Source organism: Merops nubicus, unplaced genomic scaffold (genome assembly GCF_000691845.1).
Source record: "Merops nubicus isolate BGI_N331 unplaced genomic scaffold, ASM69184v1 scaffold6867, whole genome shotgun sequence".
In the NCBI taxonomy this organism is placed as follows: Eukaryota; Metazoa; Chordata; class Aves; order Coraciiformes; family Meropidae; genus Merops; species Merops nubicus.
Genome location: NW_008620890.1, coordinates 17701 through 39644, shown reverse-complemented (window position 1 = coordinate 39644; position 21944 = coordinate 17701). Strand labels below are relative to the sequence as shown.

General features: G+C 40.3%; 1 protein-coding gene across 1 annotated transcript in view; it reads right to left on the bottom strand.

The window, feature by feature from the left end:
• Positions 1–11860: 11860 nt before the first annotated feature.
• The window catches only part of PAX3 (paired box 3), a gene marked incomplete at its 5' end in the record, with an annotated part of 23647 nt that continues 13563 nt past the window's right edge, over positions 11861–21944 (bottom strand). Inside the window, 2 exons of the mRNA XM_008944243.1 lie at positions 11861–11984; positions 12480–12726. Of these exons, the coding sequence (XP_008942491.1) occupies positions 11950–11984; positions 12480–12726 (282 nt within the window). The remainder of the gene's footprint in view (positions 11985–12479; positions 12727–21944) is intronic.

The window sequence follows — 21944 nt, the reverse complement described above, 5'->3', positions numbered from 1 at the left end:
ATTAAGCAGGAGAAAAAGATAAATCAAACAGCAATTGTCTGTATTCAGTACAACTCCCAGTGAAGCTTGTGCACCATCTAGCAAATATTTGTTGGGGACACAGAGAAGGTGTTCCTCTGCTAGCTTTCTGCTCAGCTGTAGTTGCCATTCACTAGGACCAAAACACACATTTCAGTGAGAAACTGGCAGAGAATACATACATAGAGGAGATGGAAAAGGCAAGGACTCCAAACCCACTGAACGCACAACCTGTTTTTCCACTAGATGCATTTTAATTACATTTCGCAGATGTTTTTTTGAATATTTTGCCATAGCATGTGAAATTAATTTTTGAGAGGAGGGAATGCAAGAGGAGCTTTTCCATATTTACATGTTAAAGAGTATTTGCTGGTCTAGGCACAGTAAAATATGTCCTGCTAGTCGAGGGAGGCACTTTCCAGGGACACTTCAGACCCGTTTCCAGGTCCAAACAACTCGGAAGCACCAGCATTCCCCCGGAGCTGGCACGTGCATACACAGACTAGTACTCTGTCTTAAATCAGTTCAGAGCCTCGATGTAGGATGGATCCCCATTCTTGTTCCAGACTGGAAGCAAAAGCTGAAAATAGCCACTCTTCAGCATCATTCTAAAGTTTACCAGATTTCTCCAGTATTTAGAAATGCTACATTCCAGCAACAAAGAAAAAAAGAAAGAAAGAAACTTCTTTTTCCCATTACCTATTTTAAGCAACGCTTTGATTTATTGTGAGGGGCACGGCCGAACGAGATAAATGTGTAGATCTTCACTTGAGATGTAGGCAGCAGAGACAGTCCGGTGCATTTTGCAGAGTATTTTGGTTTAAGGAGTTCAAAGAATACTTTCTTCTTCAAAGTCAAATTTCACCACCACCGGCCGGGTCATGTTCCACTTCTTATTTCGATTCCTATCCTGGATGAACTCCTGGTAAGGATCTTTCTTTGAAATGGCTTTCTTCGAGCGTACATAACCAAAGAAGACAGTTAACGCCAGGAAAGAGTAAAACAACATGACAAAGAGGATGAAGAAATAGGCGTTGTCATATGGTTTGTATTGTGGCTCTTTTTGTTCTGTAGCATTTTTCCTTGAGTCCAGGTTCCTTTCCAGAAGTTGCAGAACACATTGCGAGATGAGAGAAGCTAAAGCTGTTTGGTTCATGTTGGGGAATTCAAAAGCATGGCAGAAAGTACAGAGGGGAGTGAGCATCTAGGGGCCCCAAGCGATGCTTCAGTGAGGTGGGAATCTATCCACTGGCTTTAATGGGAGTGGGATCTGGCCTGTAACCGTTTCCTCTTTTGGTAAGGAATGTTGTTAAGCACTTATTGGGTCGTGCTCATTTGATAATGAGGCATTTGGCTGATAAGTCTGCCTTGCCTGTGAAGTCAAGTCTATTAATAACAATAGTAATGGAACAATAACAAATCCCCAAGACATACATCTGCCAGACAGTTTTAAAAGTGTGATTTTTTTTTTTTTTCCCCTTTCTCCCTCCCTATTTTGGGGAACAAATCTTCTTAGGTCACTAAGTGAATGGATTTTAAAAGCACCAATAGGATAGGGGCAGGAGAGGAAAACATAAAATGGGGGGAAAAAAAAATACCACACTCTCAGTGGAGGAATGTCCATCTCCAAGTTAAAGTACATAAAAAATTCTCATTTTCTAACAAGTGTCTCTAAATACCACTCTCAGGTGCTTTCTCTCAACATCAGGTTCTGCAAGAGGATGGCAAATTAAAGCCTGACACTTTTCCATGCAGTCCCTAGGGAAAGGCCTTCAGAACACACTGCCTGTGGAGAAAACCAGTCTGTGGGGTAAGAAAGGGTTCCTAATACTGACACAACATTTCAAACAGTTGCTATCTATAAGTTAAAGATGAAAATTTGCATCTTGACTCAAACAGGATAACCTCAGAGCTTCAGTAGGGAGATGAATGTTTTCACATGTCTGTGTAGTAGTCTGTAGCTGTGTGCTGCTGGAAATGTGCAAGAGTAATAGCCAAGCAGAAAAAACTGCTTATAAAGTTGTTCTGGAAGATGAGACCCTTGACTGGCGCTGACAAGTGGACTACACTGAATATTTTCAGACAAGGAGCAAGGGGGTTAAGTCTTCTCCAGTGTGGTTTGTCACAGGTCATGTCTACTCACGTGATAGTAGTGCAGCAGTGCGCCGTGGATTCCTGCTTCCTATTGTGTTTTACAGGCTAGGTCACTCTAAAGTAAATTGTTGTTTTACAAAGTAGTGAAACCTTATCTTGCTACAAAAAAAAGGTCCTTACTGCCCCAAACGACAATGCCAGCTGTTTCTTTCTGTGATCTGAATTCTGGGGAGTAAGCACCGTGACTTTGAAGTGGAGAGCACATCACCCGACTAGCAGTTTGCCAACTCTGGGCTGTTTCTTTAGGCCTGACCCCCTGAACTGATTGTATGATGACTAATTCACATGCTAAGATTGCAGTATATCGGTATCACCCAGCAGCCTGCGTTTGTCATTAAGGGTTTCTTGTAAAAAGAAAGATGAAAGTGAAGCCTGTAATTTTATATGAGCAGCAGACTATGGTATAAGTACATTTAGAATATGCAACTCCTAGAAGAAATGTTCAGCTCTGCATTTTAATTATTTGTTTTAAAATCAGCCTTTAAAAAAAAAAAAAAAGAGGAAAAAAGATGAAAAATCCCCATAAAGAGCAATGCCAAATCCTGTTCTTGGTTAAGGCCATGTTATGGGAAAGATCTTATTCACCTATTCTTGTGGGTAGAGGAGAACAGATTTAGGGAACCTAATCTTGTTTTGAGGAAAGAAGAAAATCTTTATCATCAGTTTAGCTACAAATAGAAGACATTCATTAAACTCGTATAAAACCTTCAGGGGAGCTATGCCCAATTTATATTCGTGTAACTGGAAAGGATTTTCATTTAAGGTTTGCAGCTTTTCCAGAACTCTGTAAACTCTTACTGTTTGTTTTCTAAAGAATTTGCTTCAGTAAAAGGAGTGTGCGATTGTACATAAATTAAAGGGGACACATGCTAATCCCTGTAAATTTCTTGCCTGCTTGAGAAAAACACTACCCCCGTTGGCTAACTTTCTGGGGCATTTTGATATTGGCAACAGAAATGTTAAAAAAGGGGGATGAGTGCCATAGGACACCACAGCCAAGCAGAGAAACAAATGACAAAAATCACAGCAGTGAATTCCCAGGAACAGTTTTGGTATGCTGTGAACAAGCAGCACTTTGCCTGCTCTTCACTGTGCCTCAACACAGAGCTGCAGCACCCAGCTTCTTGAGGTGCACAGTCCTTACTTCTAGGAGTGCTTTAACTCACATTATGTTATTCTGTGAACTCACAGCTTCACACATCTAATGGTTTTTTAATGCTTCTTAATGAAAGGCACACAAAGACTTGTACTTTCTTTCCCCACCTTTCAGACAGATCTATATCAGCCTAAGCCTAGAAGCTAAATTACTGTGGTAACTCTCAGCCACGCTTACCCATAAGTAGACTTCAGCCCAAAGGTAGCTCACAAACTCAGAATCCAAGCAAAATAAACAGCTCTACACCTTCCCTTCCAGAGATGTCATGAAGTAGGCCGGAGCTGACCACCTGGAAAATCTTTGATACAACATTTCACCAGTTTTCACATGACTTCTTGAGGGGTAATCTCCACACCACCTAAGAAAGGATGAGGTGCAAAGGAAGACTCATAGCCTTGTCATTTCCCACCATGGGAAAGATTTAAAGGCTTTGCATACACACATACAAGAAAATTGCAAACCAAGGAATGCACATACCATAGCAGACAAACTCTTCTGTCTCCGAACTCAGGTGGCTACACTGGGCTTCCAGTCACACTTCTGTGTAAGCAATGGGGCCTCAAACACACTCTGACCAGCCCTTGGGAAGCACGACATCTTCCAGCCACAGCACAACCTGTTCCCTCCTGCTTTGGAGGAGCTGGGCAACAGGAACTACTCTGTGATGACCAGTGAAACCCACCTTTGCTGCCTCACCCTTCCTGAAATGCTCTTGCCCAAACACACCTGCATCAGGAGTTAGATGATACAACCCATCCCAAATTAAAGGGAGATGCTCATTTAACCATCTGCTCTTCTAATGTAACCTGGTTTTATTGTAACTTAGGGAGCTTCTGTGTGTTGTTTCTGCATTTACTTCAACGGATCGATATTCTGTTAGACTACATAAACACTGCTTTAAAGTTGCTTTGTCTTTCTGTTTTTTCACCCTCCCCCAAAACAGCTAAAAGTACATAATGGTGCTTTGAACAAGATCCTAAAGAGCTATTTCCATAAAGTGGTCCAATTCTTTTTAGAGATGTAAGTACATGAAATTCTTCAAATGCGGGTGGACAATGAGTGAAGATTAAAAAGAAAGTAAAAGATTAAAAGGAAAAGACCATAAGAAAAACTCAAAGGGGGGGAAAAAAGATCAAAAAGAGGATTAACCATGTTACTTGTTGTTTTTCAGAAATTAAAGAAGTATGGAGGATAAGGAATTTGTTTCCTTTTGGCCCTAGAAAAATGCCAATTATGGTAGCTAAATTGCCAGGATCACATATCAGTATGCTTTGGAAATGTGAGAAATGGATGGGAAATATAAACACAGGGCAATAGCTTACAGTTATGTTATGAATTAAGCCACAAAAATATCAAGATTTAGTCACTGAATAAGCTGCCAAAGTTAATCTTTCCTGATGAACTTGAGCAGAATCAGGATAGAAGCAACAGAACTGTAGTTTCACAGATCAAAATTGGCTTGTTCACTCATCTTTGCTATCTCTGGGCCCTCACGCACCTAAAATTTCCAGTGAATATTAAAAGAAAGAGAAGTACTTACCTGGGTGCACGTGGACATAAAACTGACATCCTTGTCTACCGTATGAATTCATTTTAGAAGGTTTTTTAAAGCTTTAGGAATAAAAGAAATTAACTACTAAGAGTCCATTTTTGACAAGAGAGCTTTTGATACTTTCCACACTAGCACAGCTTTTGTTTTCCTTTCGGTTTTTAAAACACAACAGCAGAGTCACCTTTTGGGGAGCACAGAAACAGCTGCCTTCCAGGTCTTTGAAATATATAGTATTTATGTAGCATTTTGACGGATAAAGATGGCAAAAAGAGGCAGGCAAGGATTTCTGCCACAAGCTCGATGAGCGTCTAAACCCCAGCTACTATTTACCGAGATCTACAGGGTAATTTTACCCAAAATGATTATTTTTACTGAGGCTCACCAGCTAGTTTTGCCATGCATGTTTCTCACGGAGGTGAGGAGGCCAGCTGTGCACCCTGCCACCAAAGCTGGGGACAGATGCCTGGCTGGGAGGGGACACAGAGGGGGACCTCAAGACTGACATGGGCCTCAGCCCTAAAACTCCTTTTTGATCTGAATCGAGACCAGATCCACAAAATACTCTGAAAGTAAAATCAGCCTAAAGTGAGAGCTCACAGGAGCACTCTGGTTTGGTTCCCAAGTGCAGATATCAAGCAGATCCCCAGAAGCCACTCACCAGCCACCCTGATCAGGACCACACCACTCTGCTGCTCACACGTAGCTCCCCCAGGGCCACCACAGAACTAACTAACAAAGCTCCGCCGTGTCCCACAGCAGGGCGCGTGAAGGGAGCGGGATCGCATTGACACACTGCTCCACGCACCAGCAGCCGGGGCCAGAAATGGCACACGCTGCTCCCAGCCATTCCCAAAGGACAGACTGAGCTCTGCCCAAAGGCACCCACCTCTGCCATGGGTAGTGGGTGCCATGGCATGGGTGGTGGGTGCCATGGCGTGGGTGGTGGGTGCCATGGAGTGGTTGTTCCCCTCGTGGCAGGTGCTCCTCTGTGCTCCCCCCCACCGTCCCCACCCCAGGGCCACCACTACACCACATTCAGAAACCTTCCTGAGCTCCAAAAGCCAAGCTGAAATCCATCTTACTTTTTAACACATGTTCTTTGTCCCCTTTTCAAATGAAGCACCTCTGACCGCTTAAAAATTTCCCTCAGGTTTCACTGCCAGGCAAAAGTGTGAGGCGCCATTTTGTGCCCCAAGGCAGGAGGCCATGGCGGTGCAGCCTGGCCCTGCTTTCCACAGCACGCGGCCCTCGCCGGGGCAGCAGGGTGGTCACAGAGTTTGGGAAGGGCAGGAGAGGGAAAAACTCCTGAAGTTGACATGGGCACTAGGAAAAATAGGGAGAGCAGCCAGGGAAAGGGACGTGAGGGGGAACAGTTATGATGCTGAGGAAAGGGTGTATCTTCCGCCAGGTGGAGACTTCAGGTGGAGACAATGCAGAAAGGGTTCCGTCAAAAAATGGCCGATGGACTTAACCAGAGGGGCAAGACCCCTGTGGGGCTCCGTGCTCGGTGTTACGCAGGAAATGGCTGAGCCCCGCCAGCCCCACTGCCCCCCAGGCCCTTCGCCAGGGTAGATGCAGAGGGGCTAAAACTGCAAAACCTCTGGAGATTTGCACACTTTGGAAATTATTCTAGTACCAACCTCAGGGTTGCTCACGCCAGAGTGGGCTCCAAATAAATTTTATTCAACTCTGAATTGCTGAATTATAAAGTCTTAAAGTATTATAAAGTATTAAAATACTATAAAGTATTGTGGGTTAAGTGTGCAGAGTACCTGTAAGAATCATCTTTCAAAAGCTAAATTTTGAAAGGTATATAGCCTTGAGATCATTGTGAATAAACCCATGTATAGGGTAGAAAAATATTTCTGTAAATTAAATGGAGTCTGTGAGGAAAGAAAACATGGATAATTGTACAGAGCCATAAGAAAAACTGAGGACATAATTGTGTAGAGCACAAGCAAAGATACCCATGTGAGCGCTGGAAGGAGAGTGCAGGAAGAAACAAGTAGCTTAACATTTGGTTATGGCCTAAGGGACAAACTTAGCTGAAGATGAAGACACCGAATAGTTAATAAAGCTTCTGAACTGTTTCCAATTCTCAGACAAGGAAGCAATAGTTCTGCTCTTATCAGCAACTGCTCTTTCATATTTGTGTATCGAGCTGGCTTTATTAAATTATTCAGCAAAGGTCAAATGTGATGTGTCTTCCTAGTTTTATTATGATTTTTCATGACATTGCCTGAGTAGCTGAATAATAAACAGTGCATGTCAGAAAGCTCTCCACAAGCACTCTGGTTTACAAGCCTTTTCAGTCACCAACTCTGAGGCAATAGAAAAGCATTAAGCAATGATTTAAACTATGTGTGAGCACTGCAAAGTGTTGCTTGTGGAACCACAACGGAAAAACAGAACCGGGCACGAGCACTAGATATGCATACATACTGATTTTGAAAGCTGCTTCTGCCTGTGCAATAAACACTTGGTAAGTTTTTGAACCTAAGTAACCATCCAGCTAAAACACTTTGGTCCCTGTAACTGATGAGAACTTCCCAGCCTGTGATGAGCTGCCCAGAAGTGCTGGGAGGGAATATGTAGTGAAAGTCTGACAGACCAAAGAGCCTGTTACCCACATCAACTGCAACAGCAGACTGTAATTTTCATTATTTTACAACAGACAAGTATCTTGAACAGGTTCAGATCCATTCATGTAGTTCTTCGAGATGACCCTGTGACTCCACATAAATACATGTACTGATTTATGATAACACCAGCTACAGAATAAACTGAAAGACACATAAGATTTTTTTCAGGCAGCGGCAAATGAGCATTGCAATATCATATATCTAATGTAAACAAAATACCTTTCTGATGTTAATAGAACAGAAATTTAGCAATTTAACTTAGTGTAGTAGCTCGTATTGTTCCTGATTTTTTTTTTTTTTTTTTGTCTGGCTCTAGGCAATGTCTAGATGCCATTGGAAAAGCCAAAATAAATTTAAAATAGGATATTCTAATCAGGATGCAGGTTTTCTTGACATTATTGAGTGAACCACAGAACACTGAAGTGAACAATACAAAGAAGTTTATGAATTCAAGCTGTTCCAGCTTTCTGATGGTCTCACTGATATTGCCTTAAATAAATTTCTCGCTATTTCATACAGAGATACCTGTTAGTAATTCACTTCATAGACTTTAAGGCCAGAAAACTTTAGGGGTAGAAAATACTGACAACTTTCATGATTTCTAACACAGCAAATATTTATGTTGTGCACATTGGCAGCAACCAACAGCACTCTGACCAGAGGGAACAAATTTCTTACACATATGAGAATTTACCACAGAATTCAGACATAACAATTTTCGTGCTATAATGTCATCCTTCTGAGAAAATGCAAATACATACTTACTATATAAATTATTAGTAACATTTGATAACTTGGAGTGGGGTTTGGATTTTCAAAATGATGTATCTTTGTAGTTTTTTAGTTAAGTTTGGAGATCTAGCTTGCAGACCTGCAGCCAGATTATTTTTTTTATTTGAATTTGCACAGACCTTAACCTAGGGATTAAAAACCTAGCCTTGATATCATGTATATGCAGAAATGGATTTCTGAGGAAATGGTTCCCAGTTAAGAATCAGCTGTTTTCAGTGAGGATTTCTAAGTTTAGACAGTCATTTTGTTCCTTTCAAAGTAGCTATAGAAAGATACACTTCAACAGCATTTGTCACGTGGACCGACAAGACACTTTTCAGCAATACTGAGTAAGAAGTCCTGTGTGATTGTTGAGAAAAATGTTTATTTATAGCTTTTATTTAAATGGGATACACTGAATCATCCAGTGAAAACAGAAGGAAAATAAGTGCCTTGAAAAATAATTGTTTTCCTACCTCATTCATTAAAAATTACACATGCTCAAATACAGGATTAGTAGCATATACCAAGGTAATTATATGCCAAAATGCATATTTGGGGTATTTTGATGGGCGTACAAGTTATTCGTAGATAAAGGAAGATTTAAAAGTAAAAAATAAATTAAAAGTTGTGCCACAAGGAATAAATATTTTTTTCATCAAAGCCTGCCTCTCAAGAGTTTCTCATTCTTCTGTCTATGAGATGACAGGCAGTTGGTTAAGCAGCTGTTATTTATTTCCATCTTGTAAAATAAGCAAACCCCCACCCCAAAAAAAAAAAAAAAGGAAGGACCCTGAGATCCATCCTTTCTGTGCTCAGCACTGAGGAGGCTTTGGACTCAGTTTCTGTGTGCACGTTCCTCCAAGCTATTCTGTCACACACAGTATCCACAGCAGGCTCGTGCCCCTTGGATATTCCGAGTGTTCAGGATTCGTGTTCCAGAAACACATGTGGCTCCCAAGAACCTCTTCAGCCTTGACAACGATAACAAGAAGGGATCAGCAGTATCCCAAGTAATCCTTACAGCTCTGTCAGAGATTCCTGTGGCGCATCATAAATCGGGGAACTGCAGAGTCCCTTTGCCCCAGGCTCTTTGCTTCCTCCGGCAAGATCTCATCCCAATTCCCCACTTGCATGGACTGCCTGTGAAAGGAGCAGGTGGTTTTCTCCTTCTTTCCAGGCTCTCCAGCTCTGCCATAACCTCTTTGCACAAGGAAGTGCTTGGGAGACAGTTAAAAAGAAGATGGAGCAGCCAAAATGCTGCCGTCTAACTTCACATCAGGAGAGCACCTCAGTAGCACTGCAAGGAGAAATGTTGCGACAGGACAAGGGGTGATGGTTTTAAACTAAAAGAGAGGACATTGAGGCTAGAGAGAAGGAAAAAATTAAAAGCATATCAGAGAAACAAACTGGAAAGAAAAAAAGAAATCCCCTTTTCCCCAGTGCTCAGCGTTTTCTCATGTCCTCTTTTCAAAAAGTATATTCTTTCCTTTTCCAATGGAAGTGGGCTAGAGTTAAAAGAACAAAATAAAACAAATATAGAACGGACACAAATCAAAGCTGAAAGAAATTCAAGGTGGTTACATCCCCCCCAGAAAGGTGAGGAAGGTAAATGTCCACCACATCTAGTGTGAGGTAAAATTTCATCACACAACAATCTGCCACCGCAACATTTTCCGTTCATTTTGAAAGGTCTTCCCCATGTTTCAACCAGCTTGTGGGGAAGCCTATTAAAAAATTTGGGACATCTAAAGAAAAAAAAAAAACTAATTCAGGACAGATACCATCCATAATTGATGACAAAGTTCCTGCATTGTTTGAAGCCACCCGAGTTGCTCTGCTTGTGCCCAGTTTAAGCCTGATTTCCTTAACTACACAGCAAAGGCACAATGCTTTTCTCATGTGGGGAAAATGTACTACCAGTACCAACAGCACTGGAAAAGTGCATAGCCCATGAAGAAAGAGAGAGCCTGGAGTGGCTCACCAGCAGAGCTGGGCACGGAGCTGCCCAAGGCTCCCACAGCCCCGGGAGGTGTGCAGAACACGCTCACAGAACGGATACGGTTTGCGTTGAAGATAACATGGTTTATTTCCTCATGATATTCAGATTAAAATGTATCAATGTATTTAGCACAATACTATGTTTTAGGACAAAATCATCAGTGCTTTGCAAGTCTTCATAATGTTTATTCATTATAAATAGTAAATATTTACTGAACTTTTTACATGAAAGACATTTGTTTTTTGTTTTCTTCTTTTGTTGATTTTTTTTGTTTTGTTTTGTTTTTCTTTTTTACAACACATGTTGTTGTAGAGGCTGCAACACAAAGATAATATTTCATTTTTCCATCACCCTTAAGACCAATGTGTGAACTAACCTCTGTACTGAACCTAGTCTAACTCACTACTTCATAGTCCTTAACGCTAAAAGGAATGTATTTGTGTTCTGCCTCCCTCTTTGTTCTAAGAATAGAGAGAAATAAATAACACTGCCTTCCATCTTCCTCTCAACATCACAAAACACAAATTTATTGACATTCTAAAATGTCACAATGCAAACGCCTTGTAAACCTTGGTTCCTATAATTATATTTTCTATATTGGATATTGCTGTATAATTTAAACAAATGTGTCAAGTACGGGTCCATCGCTATGCCCCGTACGTCACTAAATAAAAGAAAAATGTAAACGTCATCATTTCTTCCTATTGTTTCCTGAAAATGACCTTTAACTCACGATTAGTAAGCTGGATTTTAGTTGTCCAGCAGACTGCAACACTTCTGTATTTTATCATCAGGAATTATGCACTGCAAAAATAAAAGTACCTGCAAAAATATAGTTCTATCTCTATGACTTTGGATGATCCCAAAGTCTATGTGAGGTACACGGTATTGCACATTGCTAGGCAGTTGTGAAAAATCAGTTGCCTTGGTGTTGATTTTTTTTTTTCTCTCCCAGGTTTGCTTGAAAAGGGTACAACAGACTCGGAAAACTCCACAGAGAAAAAGGTAAAATCTGGGTTTCGTGTTACACAAGATCCCGTCTCTTGGTAAAGCAAAACTTTAAGTGACATTTATTGACAACGTGATTACAAAAGCACAGTAAGGAAACCAGTAAGTTGCTCTGGAGGTCTTTTGCACTTATAGTAGCTTCCTATGAACTGTCACATCTCCTCTTGGTTTCCAGTGTGTAAAATGAAAGAGGTTCTCCTGCCCTTGCTTCAGAAATGGAGCAGTTTTAAAGTTAGACTAAAGCCAGCACTGGATATCAGACGAGTCAGAGGACGCAGAGCTCAACAGCTCCAAGCTCCAAAATGTTCCATTTGTCCCAATCAATGCACATTTATTTCAACAACAAAAAATGGAATGTTTTGCCAGGCAGTACCATTAAATACTGCTCTGTTTTGTACACCCAGTCATAATGAACCATGTCACATTTATTTATTCATTATTGCTTTTGGCCTTTGTCTTCTGCGTAGCTGTGTCCAGCCTTCAAAAGTCTACTAAAAGCTATGACCAGAGAGAACATAACAAGCCTGCTTCTCTCGGTGGGACTGCCCCGGTTTAGCCTGCCGTGTGTTGAGAGGATCCCTCCTATCCAAGCCTTGGAGTGAGAGCGGAAAACAAGACCAGCTTTCACTTGAAGTGGACAGTTCATTTATGCAATATCTGGCTTCAGATAATGAAAGGCACCTGCAAAAAAGCAAAAGAAGCTTTTTAAGTCATGCTGTGACAACCTCACAGCAAGGGGCCATGCCAACTACAGGTTGACATTGTCATATTTAATACTGATATATCAAAGGAAAAGGACTAATATTTTTATTCCTAGGACAAGTTTGACAAAACTCTATGTATCTGGGATTATATACTGTAATGATTCTTGAGCTGACCTCATTAAGAACATGTGTTTCTAATAGCAGAATGCCAGTGGTTATTTCATTTTGGACAACCCTTATGTTTTACCTAATGGCAATCAGGTTTCATGTCTCAACAATTAATAACATCAAGATGTTGTTGACATCACTTAAGAAAATAATTATGCAGCAGAAATCTTGCTTGAACAATCCGCTATCTCCGCTCAGCTTTGCAGAGGAGCAGTAGTCACTCCTTAGGATTGCTGCTCGTTATTTTCTTTTGTTACAGACCGTTGATTAACAGGCACAGGCTCAGCAGTGCCCCAGTACTCACTCTGTCCGTACTGTCCGTACTGGTAGCCTGTGACGGGGTCCATGCTGTAACCCGTGGTGCTGTAGGTCGGTGGGCAGTAGGACTGGGATGTAGGCAGGCTGTCCAAATTCTTCATGTGATCTAACCGCTGGCTGCAGCTGGCTGAGACAGTGGTGGTGGGCTCCAAGCCCCCAGTTAAAGGGGACAGGGCATAATCGGTTTGGGGCTGGTGAGGCACACCACCATGGTTAGTCAGGAGTCCCATTACCTACAATCAAAGGTAGAAGAACAGAAAGAGTTAAAGCACGTGAAGAACTGTATTGCTTACAGAGCCAGAGAAGTTCTCCAGCCTATCGTTTGATTCCCCAAAATAGGTAGACTTGGTGGTATTCAGACTATGCTTTGAGCACCTTAATTCAAAGAGGAAATGGAATTTGGTTGCATCATCCAACAAAATAAAAACTGATGGCTAACAACCAGTAAAAAGTGATGCCAAGGGCAAATAAGGAAAAATCATTTTAAAAGCTTTTATGATTTTAGAGCGCCTGATCCCACGCCCCAGCTGGGATCTCTGCAGATGTTTATTCCTTGAGGACTCAATTATAAGAGAATAAGCAGCAAGTAGTGGCTCTTTAGCCACGCTGTCCCGCGTGATCTACACACACAGAAAAGCTGTGAGAAAGCTCACAGAATTTATTTTAAAGATCAACAGTTAACAGAATGAAATTAGATTTGAGCAGATCATGGCGACGCTACCGACAGAAGTAACAAAGAATCCCAGCACCCAGAAGACCCTGAATATGTGGGGGAGGGGCAGAACAGCCACCCCTCCTCTGCTGCATGCCCTGTGTGCTGGCCTGAGAAGAAGTGAATGTGGAAAAGTAAAGTGCTGGTCCTAATACCAGTTCTCAGCTTCATCCTTGGAGCTAGAGGATACAACAGAAGCAGTCAGGTGTTCCAGACCACCTTCAAGTCACCTCTGACTCCCTTAAGCTGCTTGTACTTGAGCAGTTATGAAATCCACGGTCAAGATTAGTTGAAAAGAGATTACTGGAGAATACATGTTTATTGCTATAAAAACCAAGACAAAAAAAAATAAATTCAGAAGCACCTGTGCTTTCAAGAAGTGAAGGAAGCTGCAGAGATACATTCTTCTTGTACAAAAATCACTCACACTATAGGCTGGTGTGTGTTTCCTTTCCTGGCACATCTCTAGAGCACATTTTGAAAATAAGTACGACTGATAAATTTCTTCTGCCGGAGTAAGTTGCACATCAAAGCCTGAGAACAGTCTGCAGCTTATAACGGATGGATGACGTACAGCTTCTGCCAAAACAGCATATTCTGATAATTTACAGGTTGTTCTTCCTCCAAAAAGGCATTACAAACACTGACGTATGCCATTTGATAATCATTTTGCTTTCCTGCACTTCTTACCATAAACTAAAATGAAATTATTACAATTGGAGTCTATTTGTAAAGAATAAATTAACGCCCATAAGAATACATCTCGTTCCTAAAGCTCTGAAGCTCCTTCTTGAATGGTGTTTATTTTCCATTACAAAAGAAAAGAAGGAGGTCCCAGCTCTGAGTTTTGTTTGTTTTTAGTAAATAAAAAAACCCAAGATGCAGGGATTATAATGTAAGTAGGAAAGGAAGAGCTGTCCAGATTTTACATGTCTCATTAGGAGGAGGAGCAAGAGGCACAAGCAGAATCCTTCAGAATGAGACACCCAGATGTTATGTCAAGAACACAAAACATCAGAAGCGCTGAAGACAACTCACTGGAAAAATAAAAATGCTGAGAAAGAAGTTCAGTTAGTCCTCCCAGCACTAGAATGTTCACTTTTGCTTCACCAAGCAAATAACCACGAGTTTAACTGATGGTGTTCACTGAATGCTTCGCAAACTGGAGCATTTGTGCAAAAAAATGGTTCAAAATATATCCCAAGACTTCGTTTAGATACTGAAATTGTATAAATTTAGTTAAAAACACAAAAGAAGAATTTGGATTCAGGCTATACTTTAAAAATAAACATTAAAAATACATTTTAAATTTTAAATTCAAATATTTTCAATGGATAAAACTTATTAAAAAGTGGTTAATTTTTGAAATAAAATCTCTGGAATCACAACAGGTTGAAAAGTCATGTTATTTGCACAGCAACCTGCACAACATTTTGTCCCTTAAAAGCTGAAATAACTGGGCTCCCAATTTTTCCTTCTAAAAATTGTTGCTGAAAACTGTTAAAATTCTTAAAGATTATTTTAGGGAATCTTTTTTTATTTTAGGGAGTTACAAATATTTTTCCTGCACCTCTGGAAAATTATATAGTCCTGAAAATCCAGTGTGCATCAGCGGGATACAATATCAGAACCTACAATCATTTAAGTTCTATTAATCCTTGTCCTTTAAAGTTGACACTAACAGAGTTAAAAGAAGAAAAAGATCCACAAAAAAACCCACAGCTTAATCTCAATATTTACACTGAAAATTATGACTATGGGAAGGAGCTGGGGTGGCCCTCACAGCCACTCGTCCCTGCACCAGCACTCTCACATCACACGCTGTCTCTCCAGGAATTGTAGGACCAATTGCCAACTTGAGCAAATCAGTATTTTATCAACTACATCCTATAACAAAACTTTTCCCTGTTTAATATTTTTGATAGAACACAGTCCAAGACAACATTATTTAGGCTTTGCCAGCAAAGAGCGAGCTCAAAAACTTTGAGATTGGAAGTGATTTCAGAGCCAGAGCCTTGGAGTTTAAACCTGGATCCAGATCTGCTCTCAAAAGCTGCTCAAACTTCAGTGGCATCTGTATTTAGATAAAGGTTTATCTTCTCCACAAACTATAATTAGCATTAGATGAGATTGACTTTTAAAGTTTTAAATTAATTAGATAATAATATAAGTCTTTAGGCATCTTTTTATTATGTGCATATGCACTTGGTAAACACTTTGGAGCAGAACTGACACAGTTCTGTCTCTGATGTGGAGAAAAGTGAACAGTAACCATCTTCTCAGAAATATCTTCTTCAGGGGCCTTCGGGACTCATCCTGCAGTTGATTAGTATCTAAATAATTAGATTTTTGGTCATGTCTGTTTTGAAAGCTATGAGGGAAGTAGCCTGCGGGCAGAAGTCTTCTGTGCAGTATATGCCATGACCTTATCACCCGTACAAGGAGCTACAGGAAGGGCATGGCTGACTTGCACCTAAGCCATTAGAAAGCCATTAATGGGCCACTTCTGCACCATGCTCAGCACCCTCAGCTTCGTGGTGCACAACAAGGTGTACACCAAGTGGTACCGTGGTGTACACCAAGGTCTGGATTTTGCAACTCAGATCTTCTGGGGTATGAAACAGTACAGCTCTAGCTAAACAGATCTGATTGTTTGACGACCATTAAGGAGGAAAACACATTTATTCAATCTGTATACCATCCAAATTGCTGGAAAATATCTACTTCCTGCTGAATCACTTTGGGAAAGCCAAAGTAAGAGCTGTCAGCCTCGCTGACCTGCATCCCAAAGAAGCTGAAAGAAAAATCAAGGGCTGATCTAACAGCTTGAACCAAATGCTACTGTAAATATTCGGTTTATTTTAGAAATATAAATGAAAAAAAAAATTTAAAAATCAGCCTGTCAGGTTTTTTTGCTGCATATATTTTGTTCTCATTTTTCACAAAACACATTAACGTTGATGTATGGCTTTTGAGCTTATACAATAAAAGACAATAGATAAAATGGATAAAATGGTTCTGTTCTAGTAGAAAACAAAGATGCCATTAGGAATAAGCAAAGAGAACACGATGAGCTGCAACAACCAAGTTGTACAGAAAAGTTTTCAGAGGTAACATCCCAAGCAACCCAAAATATTAATTGGGACGAATCGCTCGGCGGTGAGGTCAGCAAAGCATCATGAGCTGAGATGGTCCAGAGGGAGGAACTGAACGATGAAAACCTGAAAGACCATGTACAGGACATCCAGGCTGTTATCAGCTATTAGAAAACACTTCTGTTATCAACAACTGAGCCACTAAACCGAGAAAAAGCTCATTCTATTTAAATGAAACATGACGCCTGTTAACGTGGTTGGTATTTTTGGATGCAGGACCTACCATAGGCACAATAAAATTCTCATATGTTTTAATTCATTTACGCATGCCTGCATTTAATATGCTTTGTGCCCATGTCTGCAATTAATATGATTTATGGGAGAAGAACATGTGCGATATTTTTGGGGTACAGTGATACATTTTTCCCCCCTCCTGTGAATGAAAGATTTAATGAAACAGCTCAAGGAAAATCGTTGGCAGTTAACGTATTAAGTTGAACTGACAGAATCATGAGTAAACTTTAGTGGAGTTAATGATATCCTCTTATCTGACCCTGACACATTTGCAGCATGTAATTTACAGAAGCTCTGTCCAGGGAATCTTGACAAATGCTCCTAACGATGTCAGGGCAATGTTCCATTCTAATGTAAAACAGATGTGGGTCAGATACCCTCATTCATCACCAACAGTGAAAATTTCAAACTCCTTCCGAGATGAATGGCATTACCTGCTGTTAACTCTTTTCACTGTAGAAAAAAAACGTCTCAAAACCAAAATATTGCACGAGAAAGAACACAAAACGGGTAGTTGTAATGCATCAGAATGAGAGATTCGAGGAGATTAATTGAAGTTAATTAGGTACATGGATCTATACCTATAGGAGCCTAGAACCACGTGGCTGATTGATTTTAGACATGCGTGAATATTTCTGCTGGAGAAACCTGACAGAAAGCATTTGCATGCCTAATGGCAAGTGCTGGGAATCACATGCTTGGTTAATGAAAACAGGAGTAAATACACTGACTTTGAACATCTGATGATCTGACCTTCTACGTACTCATCTCAAATGGGACCTCATACTGATTTCCCACCACCAGACATCAGCTGTAGCTACGCTGAAATTAGAGAAGGTGCACTGGTGTACCAGTAGGATAATTAAGAGGATAACTTGATCCTCCATGAATTATATTTTTACCTGCAGGGGATTACTAATGCTCACAACATTATCTCAGTTTGAAATTTGGGTGCTTTTTGAGGTGCTAGATCTTATGGTCATAGTACTAGGTAACATTACCAAAATTAAAGAGAACTTAAATCTCTGGCTCCTGGTTGAATGGAAATCTTCAAAAACATCAAGACAGCTGAAAAGGTAAAACAAAGACCAAAGATGAGCATATACTCACAATTTATATGACTAACACATGTGGATATGTATGTATAAAATTCAATGTGCCAAGACTTCTTCAGGCAATCTCAGAGACTGTAGGCTCAGAAGTTTAAATACTGGAATATGGCACTGTTACTTCCAACAGTTCATAACAAGCCCAGATTTGAGATTAGGTTGCTCTCTACCTGGGAATGCCTACTCACACCTCCTTCTGCACCCCAGAAAAAAATAAAAAAGAAAAAAGGAGAGATTCTGGCCACTGTGAAAACCAGACCAACTAGGCTCTCATACACCTTCTCTCCAAATTATAACAACCTGGGTTTGTTCTCTCTGAAAGCAAAATAAAACAAAAAATAGACATTTTTTAAAAAATTCAAACAACAGTTACTTTTTTTTTTTTTCCCAGCAGGTGGCCAGGGGATGGGATCTGCAAAGCTTTCACAGGAAGACTCTCACCAAACTCAACATTTGACCCCATAACCACACCCACTGCACAATCTATACCCACATGGCTGGATTTACCATTTGGAAAAGGCCAGAAAAATCTAGCCATTCAGATAAAAGCAATGAGTTATCCATAAATGGGGGAAAGAAAAGATGATGGATGAGCATAACTGGAAGAATCCAACCAGCAGGGAAGGGTTTGTTCATTAACGTGTATACCAGGGCCTCTTATCATCAGGCTAATCAGCACTGGGGACAAATAAAAGTGTATTTGGCTATTTTGGCTAGGGGAAGCCTCTTTGTATTCTGACTCAGCACTCAATCTCTTTTCTGAGACAATTATGATCATTACTGATATCCTGGCAAAAATGAAGATGAAAACAAAAATGGAGATGAAGAGAGGTAGGAAATTTTGAAGGAAATTGAGCCTGATGCCTTTAAAGATTGATATGTTGCTTGCTAATGATGAAATTCTGCTTACTGTGATTCCACTCCAGTTTTACTGAATCATGTTGTGATATTTTTAGTACCTTTTTCCTTTGAAATCTAAAATATACAGCATAATTGAGGACTCAAGTGAGCCATATGTGATTATTCATGACAAAACTCTCATTCATGTCCCCATCATTAAGTGAATATACATGCAAACATTAAGATTCCTGTTGATATTTCTATTTTTTAAATTCATTAAAGAGTTAGAAAGTCTTAAAGGTCTGACTCATACCTTCACTTAACAAGTGGTTCAAGTTGAACTTCTGTGTGTAGCAAAAAATTTTAAGGGGTGTGGTGAGGCTGAATATTCAGCCTCTGTATATTCTGTATATTCTAAATGGTACAAATTATTATTGAGGAAGACAAGTTGATTTTGTGAGTAATATCATTTAAAAAGTGTTAAGAAAACCAAGAAACTGCTATGTTTTATATATATCATGTTATTTTACTCCTATATTTTTTGTATTTAAGATAACTATATTTTTTTTATTGTAGTTCTAAACATTTATTCCCATGAAGTTACATTAGAATTGGCTTCAGTTTCCAGAAAAGTCCAGAGGTTTTTTTTACCTCCATGTAAAATTTCTGAGCTGCAAGGAGATGACATATTTTGGGAAGGCTGAAGCCCCACCCACCTGCCCCAACCTCTCGTGCACAGTGGGGATGGAGGAGCAAATAGGACCAGAGAGCGACGTTAAGGTGGACATTCAAAATGTAAGGTCACCTGTTCATTGTTGTTATATGAATATATTTTTCTTATATGTATTATCTATATATGTACATTCATAATACTTAAAGTATCACAATATTTGTCAAATAATAGATGTTATTATTCTTGCATGATAAGTTATGAAACTATCAGATCTCCTCTAAAAAAAAACAAAACCAAAACAAAAACCACAAACACCACCACTGGTGTTCCTGGAAATAATACCAAGTGAATTGACTTCCTTCCTCACGAGGAGATCCCTGACCTCTGTCTCACATTCTTGGGTCATTAAGCAAAGAGATCTCAAAGCCAAGTTCATTGTGACAAAGGTCATGAGCTTCTGTGGGACTTGGCTCCAAAGGAAAAGTTTGTGGGCAACTATTTGGACAGTAACTCAACAAGGCAAGAAAAAAAATTTATAAAAATTCATAGTTGTTCTTTAATGAGGAAATGCAAGTATTTAGCCACTGGTTCCTGTGTTTCCCTTAAGAACAGAGTTAACAAGACAACATGAACACATCTAACTGATTCGACAGCTGCCGTCAGTTCCATGCTTCAGGTTAATGAAAACCAAGTGCTCTCAAAGACTTAAGAGAAGCCAGTTGCCTAAAACCTATCTCATCAAAAAGAGTTATGGGATAATTCTTAAACTCAGGCAGTGAAATGTTTTGACAGTAGAAGAAAGAACCCTTGAAGTAGCTTGCATCTTTACTACTGTTCACAGAAAAGTTTGGGATTTTCTTATCAAGATTCTTCCTGAGCTCCAGGTAGCGGCATGGGAGCTGCAAACTTTGTTAAAGACTGTTATGATCTTCTACACAATCCCTTCAACATTCAATCCACTTCCCCTTTGAAACTCCAGCCTTTAAAGCTACTAAGTTTGACTCAATTATAGGGGGTGAAGACAAGGAAGAGGAAAAAGTAGATCTGAAGATTTCTAGAGGGCAAGGAGGAAAAAATTATGTCCAGCAGAAAACAAGTTACACACATTTGGTTTCTTTCCAGTAAAAACTTAATGCTGCAGTACAATTTATGCCTGGGTATCCTGCAGGTTAAACGCAGGGAGCAAGTGGCCTTACAGGCAGAAATGTGAGCAGAATATTGTTGCTGCACCTGAATCCAGGAGCAACCTGAAACAACATGCTTCCAAACCAGCAAAGGGCCTGAACGACCCTGTGCAGGGCAAGCTCTGCTGCCTGGACACTAATAAAAAGCACATGATGAGGTCAGGGGATGCCTGTGTACACAGGAAAAGCCTTTTTCCTTATCTTAAACAAAGCAGTTCAAAATAGTGATATCCTTAAAAACAATCAGCTCTCCAAGAGGACCGTGCACCTGCAGCTGCGAGACAAGTGGGTTTGCAGTCACTCTTCTGCTTCACACCAAGGAGCCAGGGCTGACTGTTTGTGCCAGGACCTCAAAGCAACGTGCTCATTCAAGAAGTTCTGTACACACACATTAACACGCAGACATCTACCCCTAATCATTTTGAGTTAACAAATGTTTGTTAAAAAGAAAATCCGCTGAGCAACTGAAACCTCATTTGAAAAGGAAATACAATATTCCCATAAACCTATGCATGAAAGCCAAGAAGCTGCCTAATAGGCATTGAAAACATAAAAATATGCAATTTACATATATTACACACTAATAATCTCCCTTCTGACATTATATTTAAGGAGCTCTGTCTGAGATTATGTGCTTGCAGTTGGGTTCCTTTTTCATGAAATACAAACAAGGCTACTCCTGGCTACCAGTTCCCTGAGGCATTAATCCTTGTCTCATTCCTGCAAAAGTCACCCCTTGGCAGGTCTGTGGGGTCTGAGAGGTTCTCTCACCACAGCCAGGTAGTAATGAGTAAACCAGATGAACAAGGAGAATAATCAGTCATCTGGAGGAGACCTGCAGACCTTGTCCTGATGTTAAAAAGTACTAAATACGAACAAGGTGAGACTCTCTGTTCTCTTATTCTTTTAAACAAGAGCAACAATGTTTTATTACCCATCCTGCAAGACAGGCATGTTACAGAGCATCCTGCTTCTTCAAACTGACCAAGACACACAGTCCTCTCTAACATCCAAATTCAAAGCTAACACAGTAAAAATAAAATTACAGCACCCTGGCCATCTCCACTTGTCCCCTGCCTTTACCTGGCACTTGCTTTAGTGTATTTGTCTGTCATATTCAAGAACAAGGTTAGAAAGGAAACATCCTGAGTGGCAAATGAAGCTCAGCACAGGGTCTGCATGTCGGACCTTCATTTGGAAGAAACTGAAGTCAAAGTGAAAAAGGAGGTTTAAGCCTGATAAGAATATGATCCTGTGAATCTTAACGTTAGATTTTGTTGTTCTCATTCTTAAGGGCTTTTTGGTAAAACACAAAAGATTTGGGCTTTAGACAAGTCTCCCCCCCACCCCTTGCCTTGCTGAAGTCACCGTAAATTCAGCTTTACACACAGAATGTCTGGAGTGCCTGCCTGCACGAGAGCCATGGAGGGCTGGAAACTTTATGTTAATTGCTCACACACCCAGATTTATTGTGGTCAAAAATCCACTGGCAAGTAAAAAGACCCTCCTTCTTTCTCATCTAAATTCCACGCACGCAGGCAGGG